The 16,462-nt window shown below is 37.5% G+C and overlaps 1 protein-coding gene across 1 annotated transcript in view; it reads left to right on the top strand.

Annotated features, from left to right (window-relative positions):
• LOC109843484 (sodium/hydrogen exchanger 4-like) overlaps positions 1 to 16,462 on the top strand; it is a 55,738-nt gene that overhangs the window by 15,022 nt on the left and 24,254 nt on the right. The window contains exon 10 of the mRNA XM_020412422.1: positions 12,077 to 12,178. Within this exon, the coding sequence (XP_020268011.1) occupies positions 12,077 to 12,178 (102 nt within the window). The remainder of the gene's footprint in view (positions 1 to 12,076; positions 12,179 to 16,462) is intronic.

Genomic DNA, 16,462 nt, shown 5'->3' with positions numbered 1-16,462 from the left:
ATGGATTTAAAGAATATTGATGTTAAAATTAACGAAGAAGATCAAGCTCTCATCTTGTTATGTTCTTTACCTCATTCCTATAAAAATTTTGTCAATAGCATGTTATACGGTAGAGATACACTTTCTTTGGTGGATGTCAAATCAGTCTTACATTCAAAAGAATTAAGGCAGAAAGTGTCTGTCATAGGAGGAGATGTCATAGGAGGAGAGGATCAAGTTGAAGGCTTGTTCGCTCGTGATTAGCCTAAAAAGGGTGTTGGTGGTAGAGACAAATCTAAAAATGTCTAAATCAAAGTCCAGACCAAGAAGAAGTGTTGAATGTTATTACTATCACTGTGGGCATATAAAACCTAATTGTCCAGCGCTCAAAGCAAATGACAAATCATAGTCAAAGTCTGGGGATGTAAAACCTTCAGTTGCCACTATAACTGGGGAGTCTTCTAGTTCACATGAAGTTCTTTCAGTTAGTGTTAATACGCATTTACAAGATGAGTGAGTTCTTGATTCGGGTTATTCCTACCATATGTGTCCTTATAGGGATGGGTTTGTCACATATCAGTCTATCGACGGTGGGAATGTCTTGTTGGGAAATAACATGCCTTGCAAGAATATTGGTATTGGATCAATTAAGATTAGAAGCCATGATAGTATTGTTAGAACATTAAACAATGTCCGTCATATTCCAGAGTTAAAAGAACATCAATTCTTTAGGCACCCTTGACTCAAATGGTTTTAAGTTTTCGGTTGAAGGTGGAGTTTTAAGAGTAAGTAAAGGCTCTCTTGTTGTGATGAAATGAAAGAAGGTAAATACCCTCTATATCCTTGAAGGCAGTACAATGCCAGGTGCTGCAGCAGTGTCATCCTCAGAGGATTCAGATTCAGACACTATACATTTGTGGCATATGCGGTTAGGGCATATGAGTGGGAGAGGACTGGATATATTGAGCAAACAAGGTCTGCTTTGTGGTTAGAAAACCAGCAAATTAGATTTTTGTGAACATTGTGTTTTCGGCAAACACCATAGAGTATCCTTTAGTATCAGTGTCCACAGAACCAAGGGCACTTTAGATTATATCCATTCAGATATTTGGGGTCCCTCTCAGATTCCATCGAAAGGTGGAGCTCGTTTTCTGCTAACATTGATTGATGATTATTCCAGAAAAGTTTGGGTGTATCATTTGAAGCATAAGTGTGATGTGTTTGCAACCTTCAAGCAATGGAAGGTTCTGATTGAGAAGCAAACAGGAAAGAAAGTAAAGCGCCTCAGAACCAACAATGAGATGGAGTTTTGTTCCACAGATTTTGACCAGTTCTGTAAAAATGAAGGTATTGTGCATCATCGTACAACTCGGCATACACCACAGCAAAATAGAGTTGCGGATAGGATGAACAGAATACTTTTAGAGAAAGCTCGGTGCATGTTCTCTAATGCTAGTTTGTCAAAAGACTTTTGGGTCGAAGCAGTTAATACGACTTGTTATTTAGTAAACAGATCTACTTCTACATCAATTGATTTTAAGACTCCAGAAGATGTATGGTCTGGTGCTCCTGCTAATTACTCTCATTTAAGAGTATTTGGTTGCCCTGCTTATTTTTATGTTAATGATGATAAACTTGAACCTAGAACAAAGAAAGCTATCTTTCTAGGATATGCTACTGGGGTGAAGGGATATAGATTGTGGTGTTCTAATCCCAAGTCACCTAAGTTTATTATTAAGGGATGTTACTTTTGATGAGAAATCCATGCTTCACCCGAGAAAGGATTTTGTTATTGATACCACAGGTACTGAAAATGAGTCTAATAAGCAGGTGGAGCTAGAGAGCTCAACTTCAAAGAGAGTGCTTGAGGGCGCCCATGTTGAACCAGTTGATACTACGGAAGGTTCAACTTCATATGCTGATACACCGTAAGAACAACAATATAATATTACCACCGGAAGAATAAAAAGGCAAATCCGACCTCCTTAATGCTATGCAAACATGCTTGCTTACGCTTTTAGTATAGCAGAATTGATTGAGGTTCCAGAGCCTTCTACCTATAAGGAGGCTATTAGTGGTAATGAGGCTGTAAATTGGACTGTTACGATGACTGAAGAGATGTAGTCTCTTCACAAGAACCAGACATTGGAGCTAGTGAAGCCACCAAGGGGACATAAGACCGTTGGCTGTAAATGGGTCTTTAAAAAGAAAGGAGCCTCAGATACAGATTTTATAAGGTACAATGCACGCTTGGTAGCTAAAGGCTATAGTCAGACCGAATGTGTGGACTTCAATGAAGTAATCTCTCTAGTTGTAAAACACACCTTAATCCGCGTGTTGCTTGCCATGGTTGCTCATTTTAATTTAGAGCTTGAGCAACTTGATGTGAAGACGGTTTTTCTATATGGTGAGATTGAGGAGTTTATCTTTATGCATCAGCCAGAGGGGTTCATTGTTGAAGGTAAAGAAGATCATGTGTGCAGGTTAAAGAAATCCCTTTATGGATTGAAACAGTCTCCGAGGTAGTGGTATTTGAGATTTGATACTTTCATGTTTGAGCATGGTTACTCTAGGAGTAAATATGATAGTTGTGTTTATCATAAAAAGCTCAATGATGATTCTTTTGTATATTTATGACATGTTGATTGCAGATAAGGATATGTCAGAAAATCAACTAGTTGAAATCTCAACTCAAACATGAGTTTGAGATGAATGACTTAGGAGCAGCAAAGAAGATTTTGCGGATGGAGATCCATAGGAATAGGCAAGAAAGTTTATTCCTATATCAGGAAAAGTACATCAAGGTGTTGGAGAGATTTGGCATGCTTGATACCAAGTCTGTGAAGACTCCGCTTGCCGCTTATTTTCGTCTTTTAGCAGATTTGTCACCTCAGACTGAGGAGCAGTACATGTCTTGTGTTCCTTATGCGAGTGCAGTTGGAAGCATTATGTATGTGATGGTTTGCACATGTCCAAATATTTCACATGCAGTCAGTGTTGTGAGTCGGTATATGGATAACTCTGGAAAGTTCCCTTGGTAGGCTGTGAAATGGATACTTAGATATTTGAGAGGATCTGCTAATATTGGTTTATATTTTGACAGGAACACAGACTCATATTGCAGAATACTTGGCTATTCTGATTCAGATTATGCGAGCGATTTGGATAAGAGACGATCATTGACAGGTTATATATTCACTCTTTCAGGTAGTGTCATTAGTTGGAAGGTGACTCTACAGTCGACAGTTGCTTTGTCTACCACAGAGGCAGAGTATATGGCAGTGACAGAAGCAGTGAAAGAAGCTATTTGGTTAAGAGGTTTGGTTGAAGATCTCGACTTACACCAAGGTGTTACTACGGTATTTTGTGACAACCAAAGTGCTATACATTTGACGAAGCATCAGATGTATCATGAAAGAACCAAACATTTAAATGTCAGGTATTATTTTATCAGAGAAATTAAAGTCATCAAGATTGAGAAGATTGGTACTGCAGATAATCCAACAGATATGATGACGAAGCCCGTACCTTCGCGCAAGTTCGATCATTGCTTCGAATTGCTTGAAATTCGACGAAGCGGAGGTTAAGCCCATAAGGGGCTTCTGGCGAGACAGTAAGAGTGAAGAGAAGATCTTCAAAGGCAAGGTGGAGATTATGTTTATACAATAGTGGACAAAAAGAATAACACATAAGGATTTAACGAAGTTCGGTCAATATGACCTACGTCCACAGGCGAGAACAACAGAGAACTTCACTAATCACTAAAAGAGAAGATTACAAAAGAGGAGACCACTCTCTAACCAGAGACTCTTATAAAGAAAGGGACAAAATCTTTCTATCTCACTCTCTTCTCTCTCTATTTTCTTTTCTCCGACTGATTTCTGATGATTCTAAACCCTCAAACCACACACCCTATATATAGCTTACAAATATTAATAAAATAATATATAAGGGTTGTTGGAGTAGTGGAATTAGGCAAAAGTTTGGTTCTCTTTTGAAAATCTTCGAATGCACGTTTTTAACAATGACATAGCAGTTGCTTCTAATAACAAGGGAGTTACTTGGTATCATCAAAAGTTGGGTGCCCTATGAGCTTGACATAACAAGGGAGTTACTTGGTATCATCAAAAGTTGGGTGCCCTATGACCTTGACATTCAGGATATGTGTGATCCAAATTACATTTTTAGGGTTAATTTTCCTAAGGGATTAATATAGAAGATCCTTGTGATTTTGTGAGAGACGTACACATGGAAAGTCGTAGAAAGGTTCGTAATATGTGATTCAAACCATTGATGCTTCCAATATAAGAACAAATTTTCGTTTTAAACCCATTTAATTTTTTTATTAAAAAATTCGACCCAATCCAGTTTTTATTATCAAAACCGACTCATTTCGTGCCACGTCAGCAGCGTGGCCACGAAATGGGTCGGTTTTTTTTCAAATGACGTCGCTAAATAGTCGGGGTTGCCAACCCCGACTATTTAGTTATGTCGGGGTTGGCAACCCCGACTATTTAGCTAAGGGCACGCTAAAATAGTCGGGGTTTTCAACCCTGACTAATTTAGGCCCCTGCCTAATTGGTCGGGGTTGGCAACCCCGACCATTTGGCAGAGAGGTAGGCGCTGTTCACTTCACTAAGACAAAACGGTCGGGTTTGGGAACCCCGACCGTTTTGTGTTCGTGCACAAAATGGTCGGGGTTCCCAACCCCGACCATTTGGAAGACTCTTCCAGCTGAAAATAGCTGGAAATACGAACTCCGCTGGAAATTCAAACTCCTGCTGTTACATATCAATCCACAATTCAATCACAATCACAATAACACACATACCAATCAATAATCTCAAAATCACAATCACAATAACACACATACCAATCAATAATCTCAAATAAAAAACCATAATCAATCGGATACATAACATGCAATTCACATACTAATAATCAATACTCAATCTAATACATAATATTTAGTTTCACGCAAACATCCTATCAATACTCAATCGGATACATAATATTCAGTTTCAATCGGATTCAACTCCCTTTCCTCTCCCTCTCCCCCTCCCCCTCCCTCTCCCCCTGACACGTTCACCTTCGACGTGAGCTCGGATCAGTTCCTCGTCCGGTTGTGTGTGAAGTTGGGAGTGCATGACATCCTCATCGACTCGAACCGACTGTGAACATCCGGCTTGGGCCTGCTGTGAGCCGCCAGCTTCATGTCCTCGGAACCGGCGACGACCGTACTCAATTGGTCGCTCCTCACGTCCATCTCGTCTTGCATTACGCGTCCTTTGAAGAGCGGACCGAATCTTTTTGATCATGCGAATGAACGTGTTCCTCGGCCCTGGCTCGGTAGTTGTTCGGATTGCATCATGCGCCATAGTAGAAAGTTCTTCGAGCTCTTGTACCTATACGATAAAAACCCCACAAAAGCTATTATGATTTGGATGATAATAAAATAAAACTCACAAGGTAACTGTATATTTTGCTTATACACTTACCAACTCTCTCTCAACTGGGCCTCTTGGTATGTATTCCTTAGGGGCTTTGTTCTCCTGAAATATCCACCGGCGAGTAATCCCCCAATACCACCGCAAATACACACCTAGGTCAGGTGCGTCAACCCTCTCCATCACTAAATGTTCTTCCCTGTTCTCCCACCTCCCGATGTAAGCACTGTGAATATGTTCCCAATCTTGACGATGTGCACCTTTTCTGGGATTTCTCTCTATTACCTCCACAGGGACCGGGATATGTTGTCGTAGCCCAAATTGTCGTAGCACACGGTCGGGCACGTGCATCTCGACAATCTCAAAACATATGATCGGGACGCGAGCACGCCACACATCCGGCTCTTCTGTGCATATATCTGGTAGTGACTCTAAAACTTGTTCATATGGCATCCACTTGACCTATAAAAAGATAAAGTAAAGCAGATTTCAGTAATAAATGATGTAATGATTGAAAATTTTTAGATATTATGATTTAATACCTGTTCGTCCTCCATTTGATCGAGCTCGTTCCTATAGAAGTTTTCATGGCCCTTTGGTGAGGTATGCCATGATCTAGATACATTCCATCTAATTTATATACAATGAGTTAGTATAAATTAAAACAAATGTATAAAATTACATGTAATCATATATTTTTGTAAAATAACTTAGTAATACCTGCAGTATCCGATCATACACACATGTTTCGGGTGTAACACCCGCTTGCCAAAGAAGGTTTTGTAGATGTACTTGACCAAAGCTCTTTTTAAAATTAACTCTAATGTGTTGTAAGCAATAGCGGTGATTGTGATGAGAGCCAAATCTTCTGTACAATGCTCTTGGAATACCTTTCATCCTATCGGATATAAAAGTAATTTTTCTAGGAGGCAACACATTAAAAATATATAATTGGATGCAAGAAAAAAACCACTCCCAATTTTCACTATTCTCGACCTCTACAACTGCGAAGGCCAAAGGAAATAAGCCCCCATCTGCATCTACTCCTGTAGCGACAAGCAATACACCCTTATATTTACCGTATAAGTGTGTCCCATCAATGCTAAGGATCGGCCGACAAAATTTAAATCCCTCGATCGAAGGACCAAATACCCAAAATACAGAGGTGAATTTATGAACTCCCGGATTGACCTCTTTGGTTATGAGTTTGTATTCAGATCCAGGATTGCTTCTTTTGATCGCATCAAGATATTGAGGCAGAGTCGCGTAAGACCTTTCCCAATCACCAAATATTTTTGTCATCGCAATTCTCCTTGCATTCCACGCTTTGATATACGATATTTCAATCCACTTATCATGTGACACTCTCTCAATTATGTCATCGGGCCTTAGTTCAAGCTTCTTCTTTAATCTTGGCATAATCAACCGAGCTATGTAAGAGGCGGAGGCACCACTGTGGTCTCTCTCGAACATTGGATTGTTACATGTATGAACACCGCAGTATTTTGTGATCCTAAAATACCCATTATGTTTCTTTCCGGCAAATGCATATAACTTCCAAGGACATGCGTAATCAGATTCATTCCCCTCTGCCCGACCTTGCCTTTGTGTATTCATAAAATAGATTGCCTCATAACTTGTACGATTGCTTTTAATTTGCTTGAACTTGACCAACTTTTTGATTGAGTAATCACGAATAGCATCTACCAATTGGTCTTTAGTCTCAAATAATTCACCAACTCTGAAAGGAACCTCCTCATCATCTCCTCTATTGGATGAACTTTCACCAATGCGGATATCATGTGCTGTGGAAGAACGAACCCACTCATCATCCTCAAACTCGTCGGGGGTGGTTCTTCGTACTCCACATATTCATTATTAACATAAGCTTCATCTGGCCAATCCGGATTCTCTTCATCATCTTCACCCACAAATTGCATGCTGTCAAGTGGTGCATTATCTTCATCTTCACCATCAGAGGCGTCACTTCTTTCACCCTCTTCATATGAAGGTGCACCACCCTTATATTGAAATTGAGTCTGCTGTATTTCACTCGAAGAAGAAAAAAAGCCTTCAGACTCAACTTCCAAATCTAACATGTGTGAAAATTCTCCTGGAGGGTTGAATATTCGGCCCGTACTATGTGGCACCGTTTCAATAAACAATTCTACCATTGGTTGTGACTTGCTCAAATTAAACAAAATACTCATGGAATGATCGTTTGAGATCTCAACGGCGGACGTTCTATCATAAGTTATCGGCCAATTGCATATTATTTTTAGCCTGCAATCTCGTGGGTCAATTGTCGTAACTCCATAAATTTTATTAACCAAGTCAAGGTAACTGTATGATTCCGATATCATTAACGGAATTGTCACCCCTCCGACGTACATTGGCATATTATTCATTCCATACTTAATCGTTCCACCGTAAGAGCAAGCAATAAAAATCATACTGTTCAACCTATACAAATCAAAATTATATCATTTAAATGCAAAAAATTTAAAAAATATTATCAATTAATACCCTAAAATCTAATTGCAACCCTAAAACACAATTACAACCGTAAACCCCTAAATCCTAAACCCTAAAATTGACCCCCAAATTCTAAACCCTAAAATTGACCCCCAAACTCTAAACCCTAAAATTGAGTATTCTATGCCCCCAAATATTTAATTTCAACTATAACAAGAATAAAATTTCTAAATAAACCACTACAAATAGAGTTCAAACACTATAATTTCGTTTTGGAGAGAAAACCCTAGATTTCTAGGTGTCAAAAGAGGAGAGAAGGGAGAGAGTACCTGTTAGATCTTTCACCCTTAGAATTCCGCACAAAAAAAGAGGAGAGAAAGATGCGATCCGTGGCTCAAAGAGAGTTTGGGAGGAGGAGATCGACGAAAATGAGAGAGAGAGACGCGGCTGGAACCGGAAACGAGTGAGAGAGTGAAGTCGTGACCTTTATATAGGTCGGGGGCCCAGTGAACAAATAGTCGGGGTTGTGAACCCCGACTATTGTCACTTAGTTTTTTTCACCGCTCGGCGGCTGAGACAGAGTCTCTGCCAAATGGTCGGGGTTAGGAACCCCGACCATTTTGTCGTAGCGAAGTGAACCTCTCTGTCAAATGGTCGGGGTTGCCAACCCTGACTAATTTAGGCAGGGGCCTAAATTAGTCGGGGTTGGAAACCCCGACTATTTTAGCGTGCCCTTAGCTAAATAATCGGGGTTGCCAACCCCGACATAACTAAATAGTTGGGGTTGCCAACCCCGACTATTTAGCGGCGTCATTTAAAAAAAAACCGACCCATTTCGTGGCCACGCTGCTGACGTGGCACGAAATGGATCGGTTTTGATAATAAAAACTGGATTGGGTCGAATTTTTTAATAAAAAAATTAAATGGGTTTAAATCGAAAATTTGTTCTCCAATATAATGAATCATCATCTTAAACCTATACAATATTGTCGGCAAAAAGAGAGCGGTTAAAGAGAGCATAAGCTGAGTATTTGAGTGCTATCAGGAGCTTCATGTATACAATGTTGTTTACTCGTCAAAGTATCTCATATGTTCAGTTGATGTAAGTTTGACCTCTGTCTCGGTCATTAAAACAGTGTTTTAAGGTCACATAATACTCGAGAGGAAAACATATTGTCTCAAGTTATAAACCGTCAGACTTGGTTTGATGGATATATTGATGCTAATTTGGTGAGCAACCGTGAGGAGAAAAAATTGACATTCATCTGTCTTATTGCTTGGAGATACCACCTTCTCCTTGTGCAAAAAAAGCCACTTGATTGTCATGCTATCTATGATGGAGGTGAGTACAACAAGAAGCACTTGATTGGTATTACTTTAGACCATGTGTATTCAAGGTTTTAAATATCGGTTATCGGGGATTTATTGGACAGTCAAAATCCATATCGGATAGCAGATATCGGGGATAAGTAGTATTTATCGGAGTGATATTACCGGATGGTGTATAAACATAATATAATATCCTAAAATGTAATCTAATCATACTTAATGAAATATAAATACACCAAAATATAAATAATCATGTTAAGGATCACTAACCAATGGTAGAAACTTGCTTCTTGGTCGCACGATGAAACCATTCAAGTGCATAGTTAGTAAAAATGGAATAACATACAAGCAAATAACAAGATAGTCGCACGATGAAACCATTCAAGTGCATAGTTAGTAAAAATGGAATAACATACAAGCAAATAACAAGATAACATAAAGAATGAAGAATCAACAAGCAAATAACAAGATAACATAAAGAATGAAGAATCATCAACATAATTATTGTGTAATCACGAGATTATAAACTACCTCACTTAGTTGAGATTTAATAGTTCTGAGCCATGTCAATATTCATAAACAAATATAAGCTAATCACCAAACAACCAAGTTCCAAAAGCAACAAAAAGTTTATAATTCTTAAACATCCAAAGGCAAACCTAAACCCAAATCAAAGGCCGATAATTCCAATATTTTGAGCTGACAATATCGGCCGATAACTCACTTTATCGCCGCATTATCGTCGATAAACATCTAAAAACGATAACCGATTTAAATTCAAACTTATAGTGCAAGGCCCCAAAACCGATAAATCGCAGATAATATTGGTTTATCGGCCGATATTTAAAACACTGCGTGTATTCAATATGGCCATTGGCACAAAAAAAAGATGCCTTCTATATGTAGCTTAGTTTATTATAAGTTGTGTTGATACTTAGCATATTTTCGTTCTTATTTATTGTCCAATACGTGAATGTATCTTACACTATTATATTTTCGTTCTTGTTTCTTGTCCAATACGTGAATGTATCTTTTACACTATTATTCGACTATATATTATATACTTATTATATTTATAAATTTAATATAAAATCTAATATATTTGTAAGGCTTATGTCTTCTTGCCTTGAAACTTTTATGTCTTCTTGCCTTGAAACTTACTTTTTACTTCATAAAAGGATCAATATCTATGTGTTTCTTCTACACGCAAAATGATTGTAGAATATCATGAACAAAAATACAAGTAGTTGGATCTGGGTTTCTCAAAACTTTGTTCTTTAAAGACCAGGAAGCATTTAGCTTACACATTGTCGTATAAGTAGTTCACAGAATGCTATCTTGCTGGTCATACAACTTAGTGGTATTATGAACTTCAGATTGGTAGTTTAAGCATTAAATGATGGACTAGATTGAGTTTCACATTCACTTCAAATGCGTGAATAAGTGGGAATATGTTGGACCCAGACCCACCTCTGATTGGCATCTGAATCGGGGAGGGTGAGAGTTGTGTATCATCTAATTCAGTTGAGAGCTACTAGGGCATGACCCAAGTCCAACACTGTTCAGTTTGTTTTAAATTATGCGGACATGGACACAGGTGCAGATTTGTGACACGGAAAAATTGTAAAAAGTAGGATGCAAGGACATGACTATGTACATACATATTAAAATTAATATTCTGTATGAGATCAATATTGTTTTTCATTTAGAAGTTACGAGAACTAAAATTATTATAACATTTTTTATGTTTCTTTTATTGAGTAGATTATAAATTGAAAATCTGCTTGTTTTTTAACTAGATACCCAAATGACCCTTTAAAATCATATTTATGAACTAGGTGTGTGAAAACAAAACTGTCTTCAGTCCGATGAGTTACATAAATTTGAGGTGAAGTGTATGATATACGTCCAAAAAGTGTATCACAAGCTTTTTAAACTAAAACATGTGTTATATAATTGAGTACAAGTTTCAATAAATGTAAGTATATATTCAAGAAGTGTCAAAGGAGTGTCGGACACGAACACGGACACGGACACAGATACGGGAAGTGTCAGTCACGGATACAGGAGTCTAGATGAACTGTATGGGTAACCTAGGTTTTAAATGATCCACTCCCCAGTCCCAAGGAATTAGGGCTAGGGTGCCAATAAGAAGTGCCCTTGTGAGGTAGTCGATCTCATCCAGATGAGATCCTCTCCTTGTTATGATTTGAAGCAGAGCATTGTATAAATTAAGAATAAGCCCATTGAGATTTTCCAATTATGAAGAAGATAGAACATAGGAAACAAGGTTTTTTCCTATTATCAACTGTCTCCTACTTCATGACTTAATTGTTTCAAGGTTTTACTAGCGAACGGAAAGCTTATCTATCTTCTTCCAGCAACAAGTCCTAAGGAACAGATCTCCATTTACAAGTATTCATTAACTTCAAAGATAACATTTGTAGTCTATCAAGGAATGCATGCATTATTCTTTTCTGTTTCTTCAGGTGTGACCCCATAGCCATTTGATTGATAGTTTTATCAACATGCAAATAAATTCTAAAATTGGATTGTTCTTTTTCTTAACAATCAACTTAGATCACCATATTGTAGTCTTTAAGACATTTATAGTACTCTTTCATGTCTAATTATGTTAGTTAGTCTTGTGAAAATGTCAACAAAGTGTGTATCTCTGGGAAAGAATTCAATTTTCTTCTTTTTCCTTTGCTTTTTCCAGGATAGGATTAAATATATTTTCCCCTTTATGCACTTAGTTGTTCTTTCAGACCTCGTGTACAAGATGTACACATGCTCTAGAGACAGCTTACATATTGTTCAGATGTTGATCTTTTTTCTTTTTCCAGGCACATCTTTGCTACACTGTCTTTCATTGCTGAAACATTCATCTTTCTGTATGTGGGGATGGATGCCCTTGACATTGAAAAGTGGAAGATGACGAAGACAAGGTTAGTGAATCTGTACTGCAGACTTATTAGCAAATTATTACACAGCTAGTATCACTGTTATCTGGACACAGGTCACGCGTCTCTTAGTGTCCATATATCCTAAAGTGTCTGACATGGAACCTTCTAACTAGAAGATTCTTGGACAATATCATTGATCTATGTGTATGTATGACATTTACACAGTTAGAACAGAAGCATTTCACAGTCCGTGGAAGTAACATTTCTTTTTATCCTTACCTTATGTACTCATTGTAGATGATCTTTCAAACCATTTTCATTGCTAAATATATATATCTTGTCTCTTTTTTTTCTAATTATGTGAGATGCTCGTAGTCATTTGACACATGAGTATCATAGTTTGGTTTTATTACTCTACCTTTTAGATATTAAGATTTGTAAATTTTAATAAAGTTAATATATTTGAATTACTTATTGTCTGGTAAACTGTAGGTTTCAAAAGTTCCATCTAAAATACCAGCTTCAAATTGCCTATATCTTGTGACCTTTTCCATGTCATTTGATGAATTAGGTCATTTGATGAATTAGGTTGGAGATGTACTAATATAAATAGGAATATTTTTCCATCTATGCATTCTTAGAAATTGGATTTTAGGAGATAAAATTTAGCCTTCTACTTTATTAGGCAGGTGTTTGCATTTATTTGAAATACTAGTATAGTGTATGTGCATTGCACGTAGCCATACTTGTCATATTTTTCTAACTAATAAAGGGCCATAATACATCTAAAAAATAGAACTTTTTTACAAATTAAACAAAATTTCAAAATTCAAGTTTTAATTGATTTCGGATGTAAATAAGGCTTAGTGATTTTTTTTAGTATTTGATCATTTCAATCATGTTAGGGATTCTTTTTGCACGAGCACTACTGGATTTACACCTTTTAGCGACGGACAATTCCGTCGCTAAAGGTCTAAATTCTGTCCTTATAATTTTTAGCGACGGAAAAAAACAAATTTCGTCGCTAAAAAACCGTCCCCACATTTAGGGTCCCTAATTGCATCTTTAGCGACGGAAAATCCGTCGCTAATTTTCAACGATAGGATATTAACGACGGTTTTTTCGTCGTCGTATTTTTAAAAAAAATAAAAAAAAAAGAATTAGCGACGGAATTTTCGTCGCTAAAAGAGATATTAGGGACGGAATATCCGTCACTAAAAGTTATGTTTATTATTTTAATTTTTTTTTCGTGTCCGTTTTCCGTTGCTAAATATATATTTAGCGACAAAAATCCGTGGCTAAAAATGATATTAGGGACGGAAAATCCGTCATTAAAAATAACCATTATTTTTAAAAAAAATATTTTGAAAATTAAAAAAACCCTGTACAATATCGATAATAATTTTAAAACCCCTGTTCAATCAGCAGTATAATATTCAATCCCACGCATATATCACACATATATTTTAATAAAAACAAATAAAAGTTTTCCGACAGGTACATAATAAATATTGTTTATACAACACAAGATATTGTTTTCAAAGTTAAATTAATTACAATCAATCCTCCTGATCATCATCATCATCCTCAACACTAGCTGCACTATGACTACTCTCGGCTGCACCTTGTGAAGAAGTCTCGGCCTGCAAATATAAATTAAACATTAATAAGGTTGTATAACCGTTAATAAGAGTGTGCAAATATAAATATAATTCCCCCAACACCACAACACAACAACACAACACAATACCAAAACATCACAACACAACAATACAACACCACAACACTACACAACACAACACAACAACACCACCATCACCACGACCAAACCCCCCACAAACCAATCACATAACGACCACCACAACACAACACCATAACCAACCAACCAACCCACCAACCAATACGACCACCACTACGCACGCACGCACCATCAACACCATCATCATATAAAAACATTATGTATATATTTTGGGTTTTGTGTTAGGGTTAGAGTTAGGGTTTGTATCCATATCCGTATCTGTATCCATATCCGATATGGGTAATCGGATATGGCTATGGTAAGTATCATATATGAGCTTTATCCGGACCGAATGCACCCGTAAACCTGTATCATCTTTACCCAGAGGTTAAATGTCGTGACTTTTCAAGTGGCATCCTAGACAAAGGAACTAGGCATTGCCCAATTGCGGACAACCCCCTCTACTATAGCCCAATTGAGAATAGACCCCTTGTGATTCTATCTACTAGACCCTCTTGTGATTCTATTTGTGTGGATAGACCCCCCGAGTGAATTTTTTTACTCTTTAGAAGAGCCAAAAAAGTTTTTATGAGGCGGAAAATAGTAGAGGTCTATCCACAAAAATAGAACCTCAGGGTTCTGTCCACAATTAGGTGATAGTACAGGACCACAGGTGGTCTATTAACAATTAATCCTAGACTAAAAGTGCTTTATCATCTTTATTCCAACTGTTTAAACACATTTTCCCCCATCAATTTCGTTAACTACCCGCCTCTAATCTCTAAGCACAATCTCTATCTATTTCCTAGACCACAAATCAGCCATAGAAAATTAAAGCAAGAAAAAGAAAATAATTCAGAAATACTGGTGAACTAGAGAGTCATCCGGTTCCTCCTCCTAACTTACGCAAAAAAAAAAGTGCATTAGAATCAACAAAATCCAACTTTAGCGCGAAAGAAACAAAGAAAAATCACATAATAGAATCACAAGTTAATGTGAAGAAGAACGAGCCGAGGAGAGAGAAAACCCCGGAAGTGGAAGAGGATAAGAGGTGAATACTAAACTCAAAAAGATTAAGCAGATACGGCAGAGTGAAGAATATCCAATTTTGGAAGGGCAAGAGTGTTAGAACCAACCTGAGACTGAGACATTTGCTCCTGTACCTTGGCATGAGTGTTAGAACCAACCTGAGACTAAGACATTTGCTCCTGTACCTTGGTATGTAATTTCTCCTGTGATATATCAAAACAACCCGGGCAAGTCGACTTACTAATGAATATATAAATGAACTGCTACTTACAGCTAGATCCTTATTCTTTGTTTTCTTCTCTTCATCGGCGTAATTCGGGCTCCAAGAAGTCAGAATACGATCTGCAAAATGTCTGAGATCTCCCCTTTCCTATTTTATCCAAATATATTATTAACTCATAACACATAAATTATACTCAACTTGACAACTTAAAAGCTAATATATTATATGCCTCAAGCTCTAATTGATGATAATGCTGGCTGAAGGACCTGGAGCCCCCGTGATGTTCGTAACTGCGGGGCGCGTTGCGGATCCTCCTTACTATTTCAGCTTGAGCTTGCAAAACAATGTCAAATCAAAACAATATAGAAATTTAAACAATAAATTAAAAATATATACTTCAATAATACCTGAATTTCAATCGTGTCCCAGTAATCGCAAAGTGTAAAAAAATCTACTCCATCCAGACACTCGTCAAGATGCCAAAATTACTCTCAATTTTCTGTTATTTGAACAAAATATCTTTTCTTTACCTCAAACCGCAATCTCTTGAACGATAAATTGATTTGTGTGAAGCAGTAAGTCCAGGCACAAATATTATCATCAAGAAAAAAAATCGCTTTAGCATATAAAGAAAAAACAGATACAAATCAGTGTATTAAACATAATAATAAACTAATAACTAATAATGATAAAAATTAAAATAAATAACTCACACATATATCTCCAGCAAGCCACCAGCGCATCAATTCGTTGTGACTTTCACGTCAAAAAAATATTGAAGAAATCATGTTTTCCTGGCTAAAGCGGCGAGGAAATTGTTGAAAGCATTGGCAAAGGCCCCGACAGGCACTCCATTTTCCTATCGGATCACGGCCCTCCGATGAATATCAGGGGTGAGGCTCTGTTTCCTGGTAGCATTGCGCTCGCGCCTAGGAGGTCGCCCGGTACCTGCGAAACAATGAATCGGATGTCACAATGAATCAATCGCATTGCGGCCCTCACCCTCACCTAACCCTAACCCTAACCCTTGCCTAACCCTAACCCTAACCCTCACCCTCACCCAACTCTAACCCTAACCCTCGCCTAACCCTAACCCTAATCATAACTCGTACTAAATTTAATTTTTTTATATTATAATTTCATTAAGATGAACATTTTAAATTAGGGTTTGGGTTTTTTTCCATAATTTTTTTGTTTTGCAAAAATTAAACTCTAATTGTAATTAAAAAATATAATAAATAAATTCAAAACTAATAAAAAATTCCCTCTTTCTCTCTCCCCCCACCTTACCCTTCTCTCTGCTTCTCTCTCGTCGGCCGACGCCGACGGTCGATGG

The sequence above is a fragment of the Asparagus officinalis genome, chromosome 5 (assembly GCF_001876935.1).
Source record: "Asparagus officinalis chromosome 5, Aspof.V1, whole genome shotgun sequence".
Lineage (NCBI taxonomy): Eukaryota > Viridiplantae > Streptophyta > Magnoliopsida > Asparagales > Asparagaceae > Asparagus > Asparagus officinalis.
The sequence above is the reverse complement of the archived record's forward strand: the minus strand, read 5'-3'. Positions and strand labels throughout refer to the sequence as shown.